Source organism: Geotrypetes seraphini, chromosome 2, assembly GCF_902459505.1.
Source record: "Geotrypetes seraphini chromosome 2, aGeoSer1.1, whole genome shotgun sequence".
Taxonomy (NCBI): Eukaryota; Metazoa; Chordata; class Amphibia; order Gymnophiona; family Dermophiidae; genus Geotrypetes; species Geotrypetes seraphini.
The window spans coordinates 75,784,258-75,806,555 of record NC_047085.1 but is presented as its reverse complement, the minus strand read 5'-3'; the positions used below and the strand labels follow the sequence as shown (position 1 = coordinate 75,806,555).

The 22,298-nt window shown below is 45.7% G+C and overlaps 1 protein-coding gene across 1 annotated transcript in view; it reads left to right on the top strand.

Moving 5' to 3' along the window:
- TMEM67 (transmembrane protein 67) overlaps window positions 1–22,298 on the top strand; it is a 959,807-nt gene that overhangs the window by 572,344 nt on the left and 365,165 nt on the right. The window contains exon 19 of the mRNA XM_033932787.1: window positions 6,292–6,397. Within this exon, the coding sequence (XP_033788678.1) occupies window positions 6,292–6,397 (106 nt within the window). The remainder of the gene's footprint in view (window positions 1–6,291; window positions 6,398–22,298) is intronic.

Below are 22,298 nucleotides of genomic sequence, written 5' to 3'. Positions count from 1 at the left end.
ACGCTAAAATCTACCCTGCAAAGAGCAACCAACATATACATCAAAACTGAGAGCAAACGACGCAGAAAAAATAGACCACAGTGGTTCTCTGCGGAGATCTCAGAACTAATAAAGCAAAAGAAAAAAGCTTTCGTAAACTACAAACTATCACAATGACCGGAAGCTAAAGAAACCTATCTGGTCAAATCCAGAAAAGTTAAAACAACAGTCAGAGAGGCCAAACTCCAGATGGAAGAAAACATAGCTAGGCAGGTAAAGAAAGGGGAGAAATCCTTTTTCAAATATGTTAGCGATAGGAAGAAGAAAACAAGCGGTATTGGGCGCCTAAAGAAATCTGACGGCAACTTTACAGACTCGGATGCAGACAAAGCAGAAATACTCAACAACTACTTCTGTTCAGTCTTCACCTGCGAAGCACCAGGATCTGGTCCTCAGCTACAGACAAAGGGGAATTTGGAGGACCCATTCTGGGACATGGAATTTACTGCAAGCGAGGTCCACGAAGAATTATCAAAATTAAAAGGAAACAAAGCTATGGGCCCGGATGATCTACACACTAGAGTACTTCGAGAACTGAGGGATATCCTGGCAGAGCCATTAGCTGTGCTCTTCAATCTTTCCCTAAGCGAGGGAAAAGTTCCCCTGGACTGGAAAACTGCCAATGTTATCCCACTCCACAAAAAGGGATACAGGTCAGAGGCTGAAAACTATAAACCAGTGAATCTCACATCAATAGTGAGTAAACTCATGAAGAAGTTGATCAAGAACAGATTGGACACATTTCTGGATGATGAAAGATTAAGGGATCCTCACCAGCATGGCTTTACAAAGGGAAGGTCTTGTCAATCCAACCTGATAAGTTTCTTTGACTGGGTAACAAAAAAACTGGATGAGGGTGAGTCCCTGGATATCGTGTATTTAGACTTTAGCAAGGCTTTTAATAGTGTTCCACACCGTAGGTTATTGAACAAGATGAACTTATTAGGACTAGGAAAAACACTGATGGCATGGGTACAAGACTAGCTTAGCGGCAGACTTCAAAGAGTAATGGTGAACGGTATCCCCTCAAAAACATCAAAAGTGACCAGTGGACTGCCACAGGGTTCGTTCTTGGGCCCAATGCTATTTAATATCTTTATTAGGGATCTAACTCAGGGACTTCGAGGCAAAATTACATTATTTGCCGATGATGCTAAACTATGCAACATTGTGGGCAGACCAACAGAAACTGATGGCGCAACTGGGCCCAGCACTATGGAGCAGGATCTGCTTTTGTTGGAACAATGATCCAGTACTTGGCAACTAAACTTTAATGCCAAAAAATGTAAAGTAATGCACCTTGGGAGGGGAAACCCATGCAGAACATATACCTTGAATGGTGAAAACTTAGCAAGAACCACTGCAGAAAAGGACTTGGGAGTTCTCATCCGGGAAGATATGAAAGCTGCCAATCAGGTGGAGAAAGCTTCAGCAAAGGCAAGACAAATGCTGGGTTGCATCAGAAGGAGCTTTATCAACTGAAAGCCTGAAGTCTTACAGATCCATGATGAGACCTCACCTGGAGTACTGTGTCCAGTTTTGGAGGCCACATTATCAAAAGGATGTGAAGAGAATGGAGTCGATCCAGAGAATGGCCACTAGGATGGTCTCAGGACTTAATGACATCCCATATAAAGAACGTTTGACCAGACTGCGCTTATATTCTCTCGAGGAGCACAGAGAAAGCGGGGACATGATAGAAACATTCAAATACATCATGGGTCACATTGAAGTGGAGGAAAATATATTTTTTCTTACGGGTCCCATGGCAACAAGAGGTATCCGCTAAAACTTAAGTGGGGAAGATTTCATGGTGACACCAGGAAATACTTCTTCACTGAACGGGTGATTGATCGATGGAATAAACTTCCACGCCAGGTGGTCGAGGCTAGTAGCGTGCTCAAATACAAAAGTCGATGGGACAAACAGGTGGGGGTGCTACAGAGTTATGCATAAAAGATGGGTACTCCAGGGAGAGAGGGTTCTTGAGTGGGCAGACTTGTTGGGCCTCCAGCCCTCTTCTGTCATCGTACTCTATGTTTCTATGTTTAGCCTTACTTGCGTATGTTCTGTTCCAGTAGGAACTTATCCAACCTTATCTTGAATCCCTGAAGGGTGCTTTCCCCTATAACAGCCTCCGGAAGAGCGTTCCGGATTTCTACCTCTCTCTGGGTGAAGAACAACTTCCTTACATTTGTACGGAATCTTTTCCCTTCTAACTTTAGCGAGTGCCCTCTCGTTCTCTTCACCTTGGAGAGGCTGAACAATCTCTTTTTCTCTACTAAGTCAATTCCCTTCAATATCTTGAATGTTTCAATCATGTCCCTCTCAGTCTTTCTCTTTTCAAGGGAGAAGAAGCCCAGTTTCTATAGCCTCTCATTGTACGGCAACTCACCCAGTCGCTTAACCATTTTTGTTGCTCTTCTCTGAACCCTTTCGAGTAGTACTATGTCCTTTTTCATGAACGGCGACCAGTGTTGGACACAGTATTCCAGGTGGGGGCATACCGTGGCCCGGTATAATGGCATGATAACCTTTTCAGATCTGTTTGTGATCCCCTTCTTAATCATTCCTAGCATTCTGTTTGCCCTTTTCGCCACCGCCACACATTGCATGGACGGTTTCATTAACTTGTCTACAAGTACTCCCAAGTCTAACACCGGACATCCTATATTCGTGCATATGATATTTGTTACCAACATGCATCACCTTGCATTTATCTACGTTGAAACTCATTTGCCATTTCATGGCCTATTCCTCGAGCGTATTTATGTCTCTTTGTAGGTCTTCGCAATCCTATGCCCTCACTACTCTGAATAACTTTGTATCGTCTGCAAATATAATCACCTCACTCGTAGTGCCAATTTGTAGGTAGTTTATACATATGTTGAAGAGCACAGGCCTGAGCATTGAACCCTGCAGTACTCCACTCATGACGCTTTTCCAGTCCGAGTATTGTCCATTCACCCCCACTCTCTGTTTCTTATCTGCCAACCAGTTGTTAATCCATGTGAGTATATCACCCTTGATTCCATGGCTCGCAATTTTTCAAAGCAGATGTTCATGCAGAACCTTGTTGAACGCCTTCTTTAGGTAGTGAGTTACTTTCGCCATCTCTTTCTATTTCAGCAATATTGTTCTAGCCAAGTCCTGAAAAATAGATAGTTTACAGTTCTCCCAATGGAGACAGCATCACAGAGGTATCGATGGGAGACACCTTGGCATCCAGCGACCACAACATGGTTTGGTTCCACCTCAAGAAAGGATCTACTAGGCCAAACACATCGACTAAGGTCCTAAATTTTGTAAAACTTTTTTCTTAATCTGAAAGTCTGAAAAGCAGGCAATTATATCTCTTGGAAAGGAGTCTTTTCTAGGCCCCAAATTTCATTGTACTCTGTCTAGATCAGGGGTGTCCAATCTGCAGCCCGAGGGCCGCATGCGGCCCTGTGAAGTATTTTGTGCGGCCCCGGTCGAGGGCGATGCAGTATATTCCTCTGCTGTCCCCGGGTTTTTGCCAACTTGCTGGCTTCCTCTTCTGTCTTGCGTTGCACATTTGTGCAGCCCCAGAAACATTTATTTCGGCCAGTGCAGCCCAGGGAAGCCAAAAGGTTGGACACCCCTGGTCTAGATGAATTTTAGGCCCACTCTCACCTTCTGTTAATTGCCTATCTGATTGAAGTAATGCGGCACAGATCTGTGTCACAACCAATTCGCAGTCCATATATTGTTCCATCTTTGGGATCCCTTTAAAACATAAGTTAGGTCATTTAGATCTATTCTCAAAATCTTCAATAGCGTCCAAAATCGTCTTACGGTCCATAAGGATTTTTTGTTCTGTAGAACGTAGGGCCTGATACTGGGCCTCCATTCTGTCCATTCTGGATTCCACCGTTTCTACACGTCCACCTAAGTCACCCAAATCTTTATGAAGGTCTGAGATGGCTCTTTGCACATCCATTCGTACTCCCTGCATTTCTGCTTTCAGATCTTTAAACCAAAGAGAAAGGTCTCTCTTTGTTATTCCATCTTTGCCAGTTTGATTGGTGTTCTCCGGTTCTATCTATCACTATTTTATCTCTTTCACCTCTCGGTTTTTCTATTTGACTTCGAGTATTGCCCTCCGCTGCTGTTGTATATTTAAACTTTTCATGTTGCTCATGAGTCTCCATGAATAGCAGGGAGTATTATCTTGTTTTCGGCATCAATAAGTTGAAGGAGGCGAGAGCATAAAACTTTCAAAGTGAGCTTTCTGAACGGAGCTCATCACTCAGCCATCCATTCCCTTCGATGATGCCATTTCGACTGTTTCCTTTTCAGTTCTGTCAGAAACCTACTACCACAGGGGGGGTTTCAAAATCATACAGACACTCACTTCCTGCTCCTTCTCCAGGTGCACTGGTATCCATCTGTATGTTTTACCTTGCTCCCCTCCTCCCGGCACACAAACACTCATATCTTGCTTTCTCTGCTGCCCTCCCTCCACAAACAGCGCTTATTAGAAACAGAAGGAAAAAGGAGCTCCTGTCAAGCTACATCTGCCTCCTCTGCTACTTTGGCACTAAATGCAAAATTTGAACCACTGGTTCAAATTCTACATTTGGATCTGGACAGCAGAAGAAGATGGTTGTGTTCTGATTGGAGCTGCTGTTTCCTTTTGCTTCTAATCAATGGCAGGAAGGGAGGACTACTTATGTAGGTGTGTATGTGCCAGCATCTAAGTGCTACTTTAGAGTGCAGGAGTGAAGAGTAACGCTGCCACTAATGCATTGTTTCTTGCAGCCCCATAATAAGCATATGTATGCCCAAGGCTTCAAACTTTAGGCCCCAGGTCCCAATTTTTAGACACCGTGGTGACCTGACTTATGTAATTTTGCATTTTCTTAAAGATTGTTTTTTGAAATTGATAATTTGATTACACTTAGCTTTCTGTCTAGCATTTTTTGTTGAGAGCATTATGGGGGTAATAATAATAAAAAAAAGTCTAAAAAGTGTCCTAAATGGCTACTTGGACGATCAAAAAGCCTGATCGCCTGGGCCAATCAGCTTGAGCACCCTCTTGCCCCGATGTTGTCGGGGGGGGGGGGGGTGTCACGTGTTGGACAGGGCAAGAGGGCTTGGGCACCCTCCTGCCTGAATCCTGTGTGTGTGTGAGTGTGGGGGGGGTCTGTAGCCAGTGTTGTTTTTGACAGACACCGGTTACAGAATCCAGCTTTTAGGCGAAGGACTGGCTCCTCCTTCGCCTAAAAGCCCTTCTGTTGGACGTTTGGGGCTTAGGCGTTTTTTTGTTTCATTATGGCTGAAAAGTGTAGATGTCGTGTGGGTGTACTTTTAGACGTAGTAGTGATTGGGCGTTTAATAATAATAATAATAACTTTATTTTTCTATACAGCCATAGTCAGGCGACTTCTAGGCGGTTTACATTGTAAGAAGGCTGGACATTCAGCGAATAACAAAAGGTCTTAATACAATACAATACAATAAGTCTACTTACAATACAGTACAATACAATACATTACAATGAGTCTAAATACAATACAATAAGTCAAATACTATACAATAATCTAACTGGGAAACTTACGTACTAGTTGGAGTTCTATGGGTTATGAGTACCTGAATATTTAGTACTTACATAATAATTGGAGTTCTATGGGTAGAGACTACCTGAATACATGAAAGGAGCTTCTTGAGAGCAAGAAAAGGTGTTTACAGGGGGGAAGTCCTGGTGAGGGAGGGGACAGTTTTAGTCAATTAATTTGGCGAAAAGGGCGGTTTTGATCGATTTTCGGAATGCACTGTATATCAGATTGGGTTCGTTTATGTAGTTTTTCAGCCAAACTTGCTGTCTGTTCGCTTGGAACTTAAAGGTTCTGTCCAGGAATGATTTGTATCTGCAGCCAGTAATCTTTGGATATGCAAAGATGTTTTTGTTTCTGGTTGCTCGTGTGGGGTTATGTAGGATGAACCCCACACGAGCAACCAGAAACAAAAACATCTTTGCATATCCAAAGATTACTGGCTGCAGATACAAATCATTCCTGGACAGAACCTTTAAGTTTCAAGCGAACAGACAGAGGAAGGCCATAATCAAAACAAGGACGTTTGGTTTGGTTATGGACACTTTCCCTGATTCTGCTTTGAGCGTTTAAGGACTTAGGCCAAAAGGGGACTTAGACGTTTTTTTTGATTATGCCCCTCTAAATGTTTGCATAGAAATTATGTAATCTCCATTTCTTTTTTAACTTATGACAGCATCAGCCTTGTACCGAACACTTACAAAGGCCTCATCTATTCTCCTTTAATTACTGTAACTTACACAGACATTCAGCTTCAAAATTCTAATACACAGAATGTGAGGGTAAGTTTTTATTCAATTAATATTGAATTTATTCTTAGTAGTAACAGACTACTGTTTGTACCCCAAAGAAACTTGTGCACAGTGAAATTTTAAATGCATTTTCCAGTGCAATAGGTGTGTCATTGTAGACAAGTGGGTTATCTCACTGATGGCTGTGAGCCATCTGTAGAAGGAATCCACTCCATATTTTTTCTGTGTCATTCCTACTTCACTGTGAGCTCTACTGCCACCTGCAGTTTTTCCCTTGTGCATGTGAGCCAGAAAGTGTTTCTGTTCTGCTCTCTCTTTTTCTTATTTTATTTGGTGTTTTTTTTCAGTGTTTTCATCTCAGAGCTTTCATCTTGGTTTCAGCTCTGCCTGCAAAGAGAAGAAGCAAACTCTGGTCTGCAGCTAACAGGCCAATCTCTGGTATTAGCTGCATTTTTCACCTCCCCCCTTCTCTAATCACACCCATTGGTCTGCGAGGGGTGGAGGTGCATTCAGGCTCTGTGTCTGGCTAGCAGCCCGAATATCAGTACTGTAAAAGCATTCCCAGCTTGAGGCAGTGATTCTTCTCATTTCCAGCTACTTTTAAGGGCTGAGGCAGCTGCAGCACAGGCCACAGTGAGTAAGCTGCGAACCTTTTCATAAACTGACCTCGCACAACAACCCAATTGCTATGTGTGTGTGTATATATATCTACTATAATAAAACCCTAAGTGCGCATGCGCACTGTTACCTGCGTGTTCTGTTTTCTGTGAGCTGTAGGTCTCCAGCAGGTAGGTGTGCGCATGCACGCTTAGGGTTCTGTTTTCTGTGCTGTTGTTCGGTCTGGCCTGCTCGCCTTGCCGTATCTTATTTTTAAGTTGAAAGACGCAGCGGTGGCTCCTCTCACGATCTCCAACTGCGTTGGACTTCCGACGGTGGCTCTTTAGCCACTTGAATGTGGCTCGCGGCTCGTCAAGAGCAGAGGTGCCCAACCTGCTTCCATTCCCCGTAAAGAGGACGCTGAAGCGCTGGGCCAGACATCAATTCTGATGTCGGAGAGGAAGTTCTGGGCCAGCCAATCGCTGACTGGCTGGCCCAGAACTTGCTCTCTGATGTTAGAATTGATGTCGAGTGGCGAAGTTGGTTGGCCTGGCGATTCAGCGTCCTCTTTACAGGGAAGCAGGGAAAGCACAGAACTCTGCGGCGCCTGTTCCCCGATGGCGGCAGTGGCACCCTATTACCCGGCAGAGGTGGCTTGGGGGAGGAGCAGTGAGACAGAAAGAAAGAAGAGAGACGGGAGACAGACAGAAAGGGGGTATGAAGAGAGAAAGACAGACATAAAGAAAGAAAGGGGGCATGGAGAGTAGAGAATGACACGGGGAAAAAATCTGTCCCCGTCACTGCACCGTCCCACCATCCTCTACACTGCCCCGTCACCGCCGTTCCCTTCACCGCCACTGCCATCCCATTCACCGTCCCGTCACCATCCCCGCAGCATCCATATAAGCCTCAGTACTGCGAAACACCATGAAGACAGAAGAGAGTCCTGCCACTACTACTACTGCACTGAGAATCTGTTTCAGTGCCTCTGCCCTGTAGTAAAAACAGAACATAAAATAAATCAATTGACTTGTCCTCCCTTGCAATGACGTGTCCCCCATGTTCACCTATAGCTCAAATCAGGTCAATTGTGCACTCTAAAAATGCAGGAGGATCTGGAACGTGAGCGCAGGCAGGCAGTAATACAAAAACAGCAGACACCCAACCAATTGCAGTGTTCCGCCATCTCTCTCCCTCCATCTCACCTTAGATGTAGAGTATGCCAGCTTTCTTTTTCACCCAGCCGTACGTGCGGGTGCTCATTTGTTCAATATTCTCCTCTGACACAACCGGAACCAGGAAGTTGTAAGAGAGGAGAAAATTGATCAACTCGAGCAGCCGCACAAGCGTGGCTTTTTGAACGTGTGCGGCTGGGCGAAAAAGAAAGCCGGCATACTCTACATCAGTGTTTTTCAACCTTTTTACACCCGTGAACCGGCAGAAATAAAAGAATTATTTTGTGGACCGGCAAACTACTAGGACTAAAATTTTAAAACCTTGTTTCCGCCCCATCTCCGCAAGCTCGGTCACCTCAGTAACTATAGAAAAATAGACAAATATAGTGCAAAATATAGACAGCAGATATAAATTCTCAAAACTGACACATTTTGATCACTGAATTGAAAATAAAATCATTTTTCCTACCTTTGCTGTCTGGTAATTGATTTCATGAGTCTCTGGTTGCGTTTCCTTCTTTCTGTGTATCCTTTCTTTCATTTCTTTCTTTCTGCACTCAGGCCCAAGAATTGTCCCTTTCTGTTCCCTCCCTCTTTCCTTCCTATGTCCTTAGTGCCCCCGGTGCCTCCTTCCCATGTCTTTAGTGCCCCTTCCTGTCTTTAGTGCCCCCGGTGCCTCCTTCCCATGTCTTTAGTGCCCCTTCCTGTCTTTAGTGCCCCCAGTGCCTCCTTCCCATGTCTTTAGTGCCCCCAGTGCCTCCTTCCCATGTCCTTAATGCCCCTGATGCCTCCTTCCCATGTATTTAGTGCCCCCAGTGTCTCTCCTTCCCATGTCTTTAGTGCCCCCAGTGCTTCCTTCCCATGTCCTTAGTGCCCCTTCCTATATCTTTAGTGCCCCCAGTGCCTCATTCCCATGTCTTTAGTGCCCCCAGTGCCTCATTCCCATGTCTTTAGTGCCCCCAGTGCCTCATTCCCATGTCTTTAGTGCCCCCAGTGCCTCCTTCCCATGTCCTTAGTGCCCCTTCCTGTCTTTAGTGCCCCCAGTGCCTCATTCCCATGTCCTTAGTGCCCCCAGTGCTTCCTTCCCATGTCCTTAGTGCCCCCAGTGCCTCATTCCCATGTCTTTAGTGCCCACAGTGCCTCCTTCCCATGTCTTTAGTGCCCCAGTGCCTCCTTCCCATGTCCTTAGTGCCCCTTGCTGTCTTTAGTGCCCCCAGTGCCTCCTTCCCATGTCTTTAGTGCCCCTTTCTGTCTTTAGTGCCCCATTGCCTCCTTCCCATGTCCTTAGTGCCCCTTCCTGTCTTTAGTGTCCCCAGTGCCTCCTTCCCATGTCTTTAGTGCCCCTTTCTGTCTTTAGTGCCCCCAGTGCCTCCTTCCCATGTCTTTAGTGCCCCTAGTGCCTCCTTCCTATGTCCCTCTCACTGCCTTCTACACTTTGTCCCACTCCCACCCCACCCCCGAATCCTGCCTGCCTACCTTTCTCCCTCCCTAGCCAAAGCCAGCCTGCTGCCTCCCTGCCGCTCAAAAAAAAAAAAAAAAGCCTCCTTCCTTTTCCCCTGCTCTTACCGCCATGCTCATAATGCAGCTACTAAAGCCGACAGGAAGTATTTCTGACTCAATTCTGAAGTCGGAGAAGACGTTTTGGGTCAGCCAGGCAGCGATTGGCTGGCCCAGAACGTCCTCTTCGATGTCAGAATTGAGTCGGAAAGACTTCCTGTCGGCTTTAGTAGCTGCAGCATGAACATGGCGGTAAGAGCAGGGGAAAAGGAAGGAGGCTTTTTTTTTTTTTTTGCACGGACCGGCAGAAAAATTCAACCAGCGGTAAGGAGGAGGGAGGGAGATGGCGGGGACTGCGCGATCCTTGATTGCCTCACTGCGGGAACAAGTCCATTCACCGCTCCACGGGGCGGTGAATGGCCTTGTCCCCTTCCCGCAGAGGCCACTATTTTTTCTTCCCCGTTTCGGCGGGTTACCCGCGGCTAGCCGTGGGTAACTCGCCACCGTGTCATTCTCTAATGGAGAGAGAAAGAAAAAGTTGGGGAGGGAATGAGGTCTGGAGGAGAGGAAGCATACAGGAGGCTGAAAGAAGGGAAGAAATATTGGATGCACAGTCAGAAGAATAAAGTGCAACCAGAGACTGATGAAATTACCAGACAACAAAGGTAGGAAAAATGATTTTATTTTCAATTTAGTGATCAAAATGTGTCCATTTTGAGAATTTATATCTGCTGTCTATATTTTGCACTATGGCCCCCTTTTACTAAACTGTAATAGCATTTTTTAGCGCAGGGAGCCTATGAGTATCGAGAGCAGCTAAGGGCATTCAGTGCAGCTCCCTGTGCTAAAAAACATTATTGCGGTTTAGTAAAAAGGGAAGGGGGTATATTTGTCTATTTTTGTATAGTTGTTACTGAGGTGACATTGCATAAAGTCATCTGCCTTGGCTTCTTTGAAAACCCATGGAATATAAATGATAATTAACATTTTCTCTACATACAGTGTGCTTTGTGTTTTTTAAAATTTTATTGTTGGTAGATCATTTTGACTTGGCCTTGAAGGTAAGAGGGAGGGAGGAGGGGAGCTGCTAAAAGACATCTAGTAATCCTTGCAGGCTTGACTGTGCAGGGAATTATTTTTGTAAAATCATGTTTTGTTATGTGACTGACATTATTTAGACTTTAATTTTTATAGAATGAAAAGACATAAAATTGCTTGCTTGTTTTTATGTGCATGCGCTGAAGGGAAGTGGAGAGAGAGTGGGCTGAGGACGCTGAAGAGAAATGGGGAAGAGAAAGTGGGGAGAAGATACTGATTTTATAATTGACAATTGTACAGAATATTGTTTCTTTTTATACTTTAATATAATAAGTTCAGTATAAAACTATTTGAGGCTTGTGTGGATGGGATCAGATGGTTTGCAGGGACGGGGACTGAGCTCACGGTGATGGGGCGGGGACGGAGACAAATTTTTTTCCTCGTGTCATTCTCTAGGCTCTGCCACAAATCGATTTCGACTATGTGCGCAAGCGGGCACGGGGTATGGCTCTCAAAAAAATCTTAAATCGTTGTACTGCTATTTTTGGCTCTTTTGACTAATGAGTTTGCCTACCACTGGTCTAACCAATTATGGCATTTACATGTTCATATGGGCTCTGATGGCAATAAATGTCATTGTTAATTTGTATACATAAATCTTAATGCTTTACAAATCTTGCATTTGATAACATTCTCATCTCCCATTCTCACATACACATACCCTTAGGCTGACTTGCAATTTCTCTTCTATAAACACATCTAATATTGGACTAGTGTCTTGCTATAAATCACATTTCCCACTAATACATTTTTCCTCTCTGTCCTTAACCTCACTTGTTTCAGGAAATGCTCCTAGCATTTTATTCATTTAAAGATAATAACTCTTCTTTCTTAAACTATCTTTAAGATAGGGAACAGTATACATGCAACAGAAGAAACTATCACATGATCCTATTTATGTGTCATCACTATAGAATAAGTCTCAAAAAGCAGAGAAAAGTCTGAAAGAATGCTTGTATCTCTAAAGCTGCAAACAGATAGTAACAAGGCAGTACAAGGAAGAAAAAGTGTATCACACATTCACACACAATAGAGGGATAATTTCAAAACATATGGGAGACTCATAAGAATAGAACAGACCAGGAAAATAAATGTTCTCATCAGTAAGCAGGGATAGGAAGGAGAGATGTAATGTAATGTAATGTAATTTATTTCTTATATACCCCTACATCCGTTAGGTTCTAAGCGGTTTGAAGAAAATATACATTAAGATTATAAATGAGAAGTAAGAAGGTACTTAAAAAATTCCCTTACTGTCCCGAAGGCTCACAATCTAACTAAAGTACCTGGAAATTAATAAAGAAGAGAAAATAAAGATGGTTGAAAAAAGAAAAATTCTATGTGAACTTATAGGATGGAAATTAAACTGACAGTGAAGAACTGTATGAAAAATACATATGAATGCAGTTAGATTTCCCTCAGTGTCTCAGGCCCAAGGACACACACAGGCATAAGGAGATAAGGAAGGCTGAGACAGTTTAGAATAAACAGGCTCTCACAGGGAACATAAGAGAGATAGAAAATGCAGGACTGGAAAAAATTAACACAGATCAAGCATTTTCATGACAGTTGGACGAAATAAACTCAACCAAATACCTATCATTTTAGCAAATCCAGGTTACATGCCCACAGGAAAACAGGAGGAGTTCCTATTGGGGTCATTTCCCTCTGATCTCCCCAGGGAAAAATACAAGGAACAAAAAACAAACCAGAATCAAAATCGTAGGCACAAGGAAAATAAGACAGTTCCATTTCTTGATTGACTTCCCCATCACTAATAATAAAACCCTAAGCGAGCATGCGCACTACTACCTGCGTGTTCCATGATCCGTAGGTCCGTGGACGGCAGAATGTTAAAGGAAGCGGCATGTGCGCATGCGGCGCGTGCACACGTTCGGAGCGTGTGCAGTGTGTGCACGTTCAGAAAGCCTTAGTGGACATGCGCAGTGGGAAATTCGTGCGTAGGAGCGGCTGTTTCCGACGCGTGCAGCATGTTTCCACAGCAGCGTAGAAGCGCGGTGGTTTTCTTCATGTGAGCAGTTTCCGATGCTTCCCCTATTGCTAGCATGTGGCGGTCTTAGTTTCGACAGCCAGCAGCAGCGGCGGCTGACCCAGACAGTAGCAATTGCAGGGGCCAGTAAAGGGTGGGCAGGCATCGGCTTTTGGCGCTGGAGGAAAGGAGTCATGTAGGCAGGCTGGCTTTAGCGCGGCAGAGAGGGAGGCTGGCTAGCTTCGGGGGAGGGGTGGGACAAAGGCTGGAAGGCATAGGTGGGGCATAGGAAGGAGCACTGGAGCACTGAGGACATGGGAAGGGGCACTAAGGACATGGAATGAGGCACTAAGGACATAGGAAGGAGGCACTTGGGCACTAAGGACATGCAAAGGAAGCACTGGAGGCACTAAGGACATAGGAAGGAGGCACTTGGGAGACTAAGGACATAGGAAGGGCCACTAAAGACATGGGAAGGAGGCACTGGGGGCACTAAGGACATGGGAAGGAGGCACTGGGGCACTAAGGACATGGGAAGGAGGCACTGGGGCACTAAGGACATGGAATGAGGCACCACGTATATAGGAAGGAGGCACTGGGGCACTAAGGACATGGAATGAGGCACTAAGGACATGCAAAGGAAGCACTGGAGGCACTAAGGACATAGGAAGCTGCATGGGTGGCACTAAGGACAGAGGAAGGAGGCACTGGGGGGAGTAAGGACATAGGAAGGGCCACTAAGGACATGGGAAGGAGGCACTAAGGACATGGAAAGAGACACTAAGGATATAGGAAGGCACTGGGAGCAATAAGGACATAGGAAGGAGGGAGGGAATAGAAAGGGACAATTGGGCCTGAGTGCAGAAAGAAAGAAATAGAGCGGCCAAGGAGAGAGAGAGAGACAGAAAGAAAGAAAGAAAGAAAGACAGATAGACACTCTAGTACCCATTAATGTAACGGGCTTAAAGACTAGTACATAATATAGTCTGTAGGCAGATACAAAAGTTCCATAACAAAATTCATATACCAAATGATTCTTAATTTTAAACAGGACCGCTAAGAATTAGCTTAAATTCTTAATTAAAAAGGTGAATCATTCCCCATTGTAATTATAACAAACAAAAGATATGGTGAACTAAAATTATACTAAGGCATTTATAGAATACAACTGTTGTGCAAGTTATCATACATTAAAAAAAAATTTAAAGCGAAAGACAAAAGTCACAGATTTTCCCGCTCCCATCACTGCAGTCAGCGGGAGGGAAAAAACAAATTAAATCACAACATATTAAACAATCACCCTGGCCAAGTTCACTCAGGACAACCCCTCCTAAAAATTTATTTAAATAGAGTCAAAATTAGAAATGCATATAACACATAATAGATTCATTTAACATTACAGGTATTTACATAACATTGTCCCTACCTAGGAATAAGGACAGGATGTATTAACTAAAACATTCAGGTATTGTTCAACAGTAAATCATCGTTGCATCAATGGGAAATAATAGCATTTTTAACATAGTATGTATAGCATTTAAAACAAATGAAAAGAAATAAAACAAATCTTATTCTCCTATAGTCCAAGTCGTATCCTAGAACCATAAATTACTCTTGCATACCATGCCTAATACAGTGTCTGAAACGATACCATAACTAAAAATAACGGTACTTTAACTAAAAAGAATAAGGCAAAAGGAAATAAACTTTACTAATTGAAGCTGTTTCATAATATGGAAGTATAAATTCTCTACACTATTCTCGCAAAGGAGCTCAGTACAGGTCACATTAATTTATTCTGGCACCCAAACACTTTCTCCGTCTGTCCCAGCGGGTTCACAATCTGTCTAACATACACTCTAATTAGAAAGTGTGGGTGCCAAGATGGCAGGAGAGAGAGAATACAGAAAGGAAAAAGGGTGTCAGCAGAAGCGATGTGTTTTAGAGAGCCATCCATAACATTTTATAACAAAATTACTACCTCATTGAAGGAAGATGGATTAGAGCCTGCTAATTAAAACAAGCTGGCGCAGACAGCATTTTGATATGAAACTGGCAACACCATGGCAGTAGTATGGGAATTCAGCCTGCACATCAGAAAAACATGCATGGTTCCATCTCACACTCATTCACCACATATTGTTTACCCCTAGTCTCAGATTGATGCTCATAAACACAATGCATTTGCTATAGCTTTCATGGGAAATCTACCCAGGTCAGAAGTAGTAGTGCGCTGGGACAGCCTTAATCCAGCACACCATTGATGTGGGCAGCCAGAATCCAGCACACCATTGATGTCCTGGGTGGATAAGTTACATTTGCAGAGACTAAAATATGTATTTGACCCTTGGAAACTAAAATACCTTGGCTCTCCTCACATCGACTTGCAAATGAACAGAACTAACCCAACTTGGTGTAGTGCAGTGCTTAGAAGGGAAAAGGGGAACTCAAATATTGATATACTGTAGCTCAAATGCAGTGTAATAAATATTTACGGATAAAATATGTTCTACTAGGCCACCTGTGCCGCCAGCAGCACATTTCAACCACCCGAGGCAGGCACCGCAGCGGTCCCGGTGTCCGGCGCTGAAGGGGTCCTTGGAGGCTCCATAAGAGAACAAGGGCAGCTGCGAGGAGGGAGCCGCCTGTACCGCCAGCAGCACATTTCAACCACCCGAGGCAGGCACTGCAGCGGTCCCGGTGTCCAGCGCTGAAGGGGTCCTTGGAGGCTCCATAAGAGAATGAGGGCAACCGCGAGAAGGGAGCCGCCTGTGCCGCCAGCAGCACATTTCAACCACCCTAGGCAGGCACCGCAGCGGTCCCAGTGTCCGGCCCTGAAGGGATCCTTGGAGGGTCCATAAGAGAACAAAGGCAGCCGCGAGGGGGGGAGCCGCCTGTGCCACCAGCAGCGCATTTCAACCACCCGAGGCAGGCACTGCAGCGGTCCTGGCGTTCGGCGCTGAAGGGGTCCTTGGAGGCTCCATAAGAGAACGAGAGCAGCCGTGGAACGTGGCCCGCGGTAGCGTGACTGAAGGGGCTTGACCAAAGGGGCAGGACATGCCCATTTTGTGCCCCTTTGGAGCCCTAGAGGAGCAAAGGGCACGAGAGTATTTCCCTGACGGAATGGGGAAAAGAAAGGCAAAGATAGTTTCATCCTTGCCATTACTAGGGTCATTGGATCGCCATTTTCAGTCTTTAACATCATCAACGTTGGGGAATAGGATGGTTCCATCTTCTCACACTGCATCTCTCTCCTAAGGCAAACTGTCCCCACCTCTTCAACCAGCAATGAATTCTATGGGGAGCTCTGTATCTGCTCCTGAAGAGGAGACAGCTTCATCTCCCGAATCAATAACCATACCAAATGTGAGTACGGACATACAACAAACAAATACACTATTCCAGGGAAGGAAAACTTTAACTCCAGTCTATATGGTGATGGAGTCAAATCAAGACTCTATACCTAAGGACAAGGTAATTTCTCTTAATGATGTCTGGCTGTTGTGAATAGGATTGAGTCCTCATTACAGAGCACTGTTGTTAATCTTTGCCAATTCTCGTCTGATATAACAGTTAAAGTAAATGATCAACAAACTCAGCTATTTTCACTTACATCTCGATTGGATAAAGTGAATAACTCAGTAAAAGTTTTGAAAAAACTGCTATATCTAATATCAAAGATAATTTATCCTTACATAATCAAATGGAAAAGATGGAGAATTTAGCAAGAGCAAAAAATCTTAGAATATTAAATTTTCCTGTATCACACTATTTGGCACCTCTGGAACTCCTAAAGATGTATATGAGAGATGTTTTACAATATACTCAGGTAAAATCATTTACAACTGATAACTTATATTATATTATATTATATTGAGGGATATAGATAGAGGTAGAGATAGGACCATGAAAGGGTATAGATAGAAGAAAAATGGGGATTAAAGGGTTTTAGACAAAGGATCACTTACAGGTCATGGACCTGATGGGCCGCCGCGGGAGCGGACTGCTGGGCGCGATGGACCCCTGGTCTGACCCAGCAGAGGCAACTTCTTATGTTCTTATCCCCAGGAGTACCAAAGAAACTAGTGAAGAAGGAGAACTGGATTAGATTGTGTCTCCAGATAGTTTGAATATTTCTCAGTTTCTGGAATCCTCTAAGGATTTGATTACCAAACGAGCAACTTTGTTGGTGATATTTAAAACAGAAATTGAAAAACAACTTATACTTAAATTGTACTTTTTGAATAAACAAGCATTGTTTTGTGGACAACAATTAATGATTTTTCCTGATGTGTCCAGACAGACACAACGTAGGAGGAAACAGTTCCTACAACTTAAACCCAAAGTTATAGCTGTGGGAGCTACTTTTTTCTTAAAATTCCCTTGCAAATGCTTAGTAAACGATAAAGCTGATAAATTTGTTTTTGTAGATCCGTCGCAATTGGAGAATTTCTTGATTGATAAGGTTTCACTGAAAGTTTCAGATACTAATATAGTTGTTGAAGAAAGTTAAGGACATAATGGATTTGGTCATTTAGCCTGACAAGGATGACTGTAAATTGTTTTCTCTATAATTTTTATTTTACTTTAGGTTGCACTAAGCGGCTCTTCTTAATGTGGACTTGGCATTAAGTCTTATTTTGAATTTTAATTTGTTTCTTGAATTGTATTTATTTATTTATTTTTTTGCATTTCCTGATTTTGTTAACTGATGTACCAAATATTAATAAATTAAAAAAATATATATATATATCTAATATAATAAAATGGTAAGCCGCGCATGCGCACTTCCTAAGTGTGTGCCGCTTTTCCGTGAGCTGTAGCGACACATAGGAAGTGCGCATGCAAGGCTTACGGTTCTTTGAAAGACGCGGCGGTGGCTACTTTCACGATCCCCGCCTGCGTCGGACTTCCGACGCAGGTGGGGATCATGAGAGGAGCCACCGCCGCGTCTTTCAACTAAAAAAAAAAAAAAAGTCAAAACGGATGTCGGCGGCTGCAGGCCGCAGCACCTGTAGCCCACCGCGGCAGAGCACGGAAACGGACCGAAGTTTTTTTCAACTTCACAGACGCTGCAGCGGCTCCTCTCACGAGCCGCTCCTGTGTCGGAGAAGGCGACGATCGTCAGAGGAGCCGCCGGGAAGTTAGACTGCTGGAGGCTCGGCCTGTTAGGTCCATGTGCAGGCTCCTCTCGCAGTTAATGGAGGGAGAGGGAATGCTGCGGCTGCTGCACAGGGAAGTAGGGAAGGAGATAGGGAGAAAGGGACCGGTCTGATGTCGCCCTCGCCTTCTGTTTTGCTGAAAAATCCACCACCCTCAGCTGCGATTCAGAAACATTCCGCTGGGGGGAGGGGGGGAGAACCGCGGCAGATTGAAAGCAGGAAGGGGAGCCACGGCCAACGTTCCTGAATCACAGCTGAGGCCAGCGGATTTTTCAGCGAGACAGAAGGTGAAGGCAATATCGGAATGGAATGGAGAGAAGAGGGAGAACATGTTGGGCCTAGGAAATTCCCTGGATTAACTTTTTTTTTAATTTTTATAAAGTACAAAGGGGGAGAGTATTAAAAGATGTGCCAGACTGGGCATGGGGGACAGCTTATGGGGCCAGGAACAGAGGAGAGAGAGAGAGATGGTAGGTAATGGTCTGAAGGGAGAGAAGCTGGATCTGGGGAAAGAGATACTTGAAGGGAGGATTATTGGAGAGAGATGGTGGACCTGGGGGAGGGAAGTTGGACCTAGGGATGGAAGGAAGGGAGAAATGTTAGGTCTGGGGGTGGAAAGGGGAGAGAGATGCAGCATCTCTTTTTTTCCCTCCATCTTATTGTTCAGCATCAAGGGGGGAAGGAAGAAGAACAACAGAAAATGGAGGAAAGAAGAATCCATGGGAGGGCAGAGAGCTGGGATAAGAAGATGCTAGGGGATGAAGAGAAAGGGACAGGGAGATATAGACTGACCAGTGGAGAGAGGGAGGGGTATTCTGAAAGTGGTGAGCCATTTGTATGAGGTCAAAAGGGAGATGACAAGATGAATGAGAGTATGGAGAGAAACAGAAAGAAACACAGACATATATTCTACCGCCAGCGGGAGGAAAGGAGACAGAAATAAAAGAAGAAAGACACAGGGACAGCGAGAGACACAGAAAGACAGACAGACAAAGGGGGCCAGGGACAGAGACAGACAGAAAGAAAGACAGCAGGACAGAGAGAGAGACACGGAAATAAAGACAGACAGACAGACATATATTCTAGCACCCGTTAATATAACGGGCTAAAATACTAGTATATATATATATTCTACTACATATCTCAACATCATAAGGGGAGTAGCAAAGATGTTATACACACATCATTAAATGAACATACATTCTTAAATCTAAGTTATACCGTATTTTCGCGGATATAACGCGCGCGTTATACGTGATTTTACGTACCGCGCATACCCCTCGCGCGTTATATGGCTGAGCGCGGTATACAAAAGTTTTTAAACATAGTTCCCACCCCGCCCGACGCCCGATTCACCCCCCCAGCAGGACCGCTCGCACCCCCACCCCGAACGACCGCTCGCACGCGCTCCCACCCGCACCCGCATCCACGATCGGAGCAAGAGGGAGCCCAAGCCCTCTTGCCCGGCCGCCTCCCCGACGTCCGATACATCCCCCCCCCGGCAGGACCACTCGCACCCTCACCCCGAAGGACCGCCGACTCCCCAACAATATCGGGCCAGGAGGGAGCCCAAACCCTCCTGGCCACGGCGACCCCCTAACCCCACCCCGCACTACATTACGGGCAGGAGGGATCCCAGGCCCTCCTGCCCTCGACGCAAACCCCCCTCCCTCCAACGACCGCCCCCCCCCAAGAACCTCCGCCCGTCCCCCAGCCGACCCGCGACCCCCCTGGCCGACCCCCACGACACCCCCACCCGCCTTCCCCGTACCTTTGTGTAGTTGGGCCAGAAGGGAGCCCAAACCCTCCTGGCCACGGCGACCCCCTAACCCCACCCCGCACTACATTACGGGCAGGAGGGATCCCAGGCCCTCCTGCCCTCGACGCAACCCCCCTCCCCCCAACGACCGCCCCCCCCCCAAGAACCTCCGCCCGTCCCCCAGCCGACCCGCGACCCCCCTGGCCGACCCCCACGACACCCCCACCCCCCTTCCCCGTACCTTTGGGAGTTGGCCGGACAGACGGGAGCCAAACCCGCCTGTCCGGCAGGCAGCCAACGAAGGAATGAGGCCGGATTGGCCCATCCGTCCTAAAGCTCCGCCTACTGGTGGGGCCTAAGGCGCGTGGGCCAATCAGAATAGGCCCTGGAGCCTTAGGTCCCACCTGGGGGCGCGGCCTGAGGCACATGGGCCAAACCCGACCATGTGTCTCAGGCCGCGCCCCCAGGTGGGACCTAAGGCTCCAGGGCCTATTCTGATTGGCCCACGCGCCTTAGGCCCCACCAATAGGCGGAGCTTTAGGACGGATGGGCCAATCCGGCCTCATTCCTTCGTTGGCTGCCTGCCGGACAGGCGGGTTTGGCTCCCGTCTGTCCGGCCAACTTCCAAAGGTACGGGGAAGGGGGGTGGGGGGGTCGTGGGGGTCGGCCAGGGGGGTCGCGGGTCGGCTGGGGGGGGGGTGGGTTTGCGTCGAGGGCAGGAGGGCCTGGGATCCCTCCTGCCCGTAATGTAGTGCGGGGTGGGGTTAGGGGGTCGCCGTGGCCAGGAGGGTTTGGGCTCCCTTCTGGCCCAACTACACAAAGGTACGGGGAAGGCGGCTGGGGGACGGGCGGAGGTTCTTGGGGGGGGGCGGTCGTTGGGGGGAGGGGGTTTGCGTCGAGGGCAGGAGGGCCTGGGATCCCTCCTGCCCGTAATGTAGTGCGGGGTGGGGTTAGGGGGTCGCCGTGGCCAGGAGGGTTTGGGCTCCCTCCTGGCCCGATATTGTTGGGGAGTCGGCGGTCCTTCGGGGTGAGGGTGCGAGTGGTCCTGCCGGGGGGGGGGGATGTATCGGACGTCGGGGGGGGCATCAGGCTTTCAGGATGGGGACAGACCTTCAAGGGGGGACAGGACTTCAAGGGAGGACAGTGCACGGAAGTCAGGGGGGGTGAACGGAGAGTCGGGACAGCGCACGGAAAGTCAGGGCGGGCGAAAGGAGAGTCGGGCAGCATGCGCGTTATATGTCTGAGCGCGGTATAGAAAAGTTTTTGTACATATCATCGTGATTTCTGCGCGCTATACCCCTGTGCGCGTTTTACAATGGTGCGCGTTATATCCGCGAAAATACGGTATACCATTAGTATCTAATACATTGAGAGGGAGAGAGACTGCATCAAACCTATGCCAGCATGATTATACTTACAGACTTTAATAATGAGAGAAAAAAAATAGCATTTGCAAAGTACTATACAGTTAAAGAAAGACGGCACTACATTTCCCATAATCCCAAGCACCTCCACACTTCCATTCACCATGTTCACACAGACATTCATTGCCTCTTGAGCAAAATAAAGAGAGAGAGAAAACATACTGCAAAGAACTAAAAACATCTTATGCACAGAGATAGACAGATACAATTCCAAATTCCGACATGCAATCCTGTTGGAGCATAGTGAAACAACCTAGCTTCAGTTCAGACTGTTTTTTTCTAAGTTTCAAATAGCTCACATTCTTTAAAAAGAGCAAAGCAAGCAAAACAAAGCAAAGCAAGAGCATAGCACACACTGCCCGTCAGCTGGGGAACTTTGCTTGTATAACCTTCAGCATTGATAAGACAAATAAAATATAACAACTTAAGTGTCATGACCATGGAATGTTAACCCTGGACGCCCTGCAACCTAATTAGTGCACTAATTAGTCATATTCCCTTCATATGTGCACCGTGTCATACACACACACACACACACACACAAAAAAAAAAAACCTCTTAGTACTGACAATGGTAGAAGTGAAGAAAAACCCTTACTCCCCCTCTTTTTTTTTTTTTTTTTTCCAGTGCTGCCGTAAAACAGACCAGTATGTCAAACACATGTTATATCTCTTGATTAAAGCTGTACTATGTACTTTATATATATATTTCCCCTCTTGTAAGAAGGAATAAAGGAACTTAGAGGAATGCCATATGGGTGGAGGGAAAATAGAAAATTAGACAGTATGCATACCATAGTTAGAATAAAAGAACATAAAAACAGAACCTCAAAATATAAACTTATTAAGAGAAGGCCAAGTAGTGTTTTCTAATACCCCTGCTTTGTCTAATTACTCCTGACTTTCCGTACTCAATATATATTATTTTTATCTGCACTGTAAAGGACTAACATCTAAGCTAGGAAATGCTTTCAGCTCCTCCCATCTCTGTTTAAGGCAGGACCACATGAGCTACTGTTGGCAGAAGACTGCAGGGTAGAGCTCTAGAAAACAAATAGGCATTAATAAAGAGGGAAAAAAGTGATGGCAATCACTTGGACCTGTAAATATAAAAGGTTTATCTTGCAACATACAATAAACTAGAAACCACACAAAATGAGCTCACATACGTACTGGCAGTCAGTTTCCTATTTACTGCTGTGCAAATTGTATCACATTTAACACTCATTT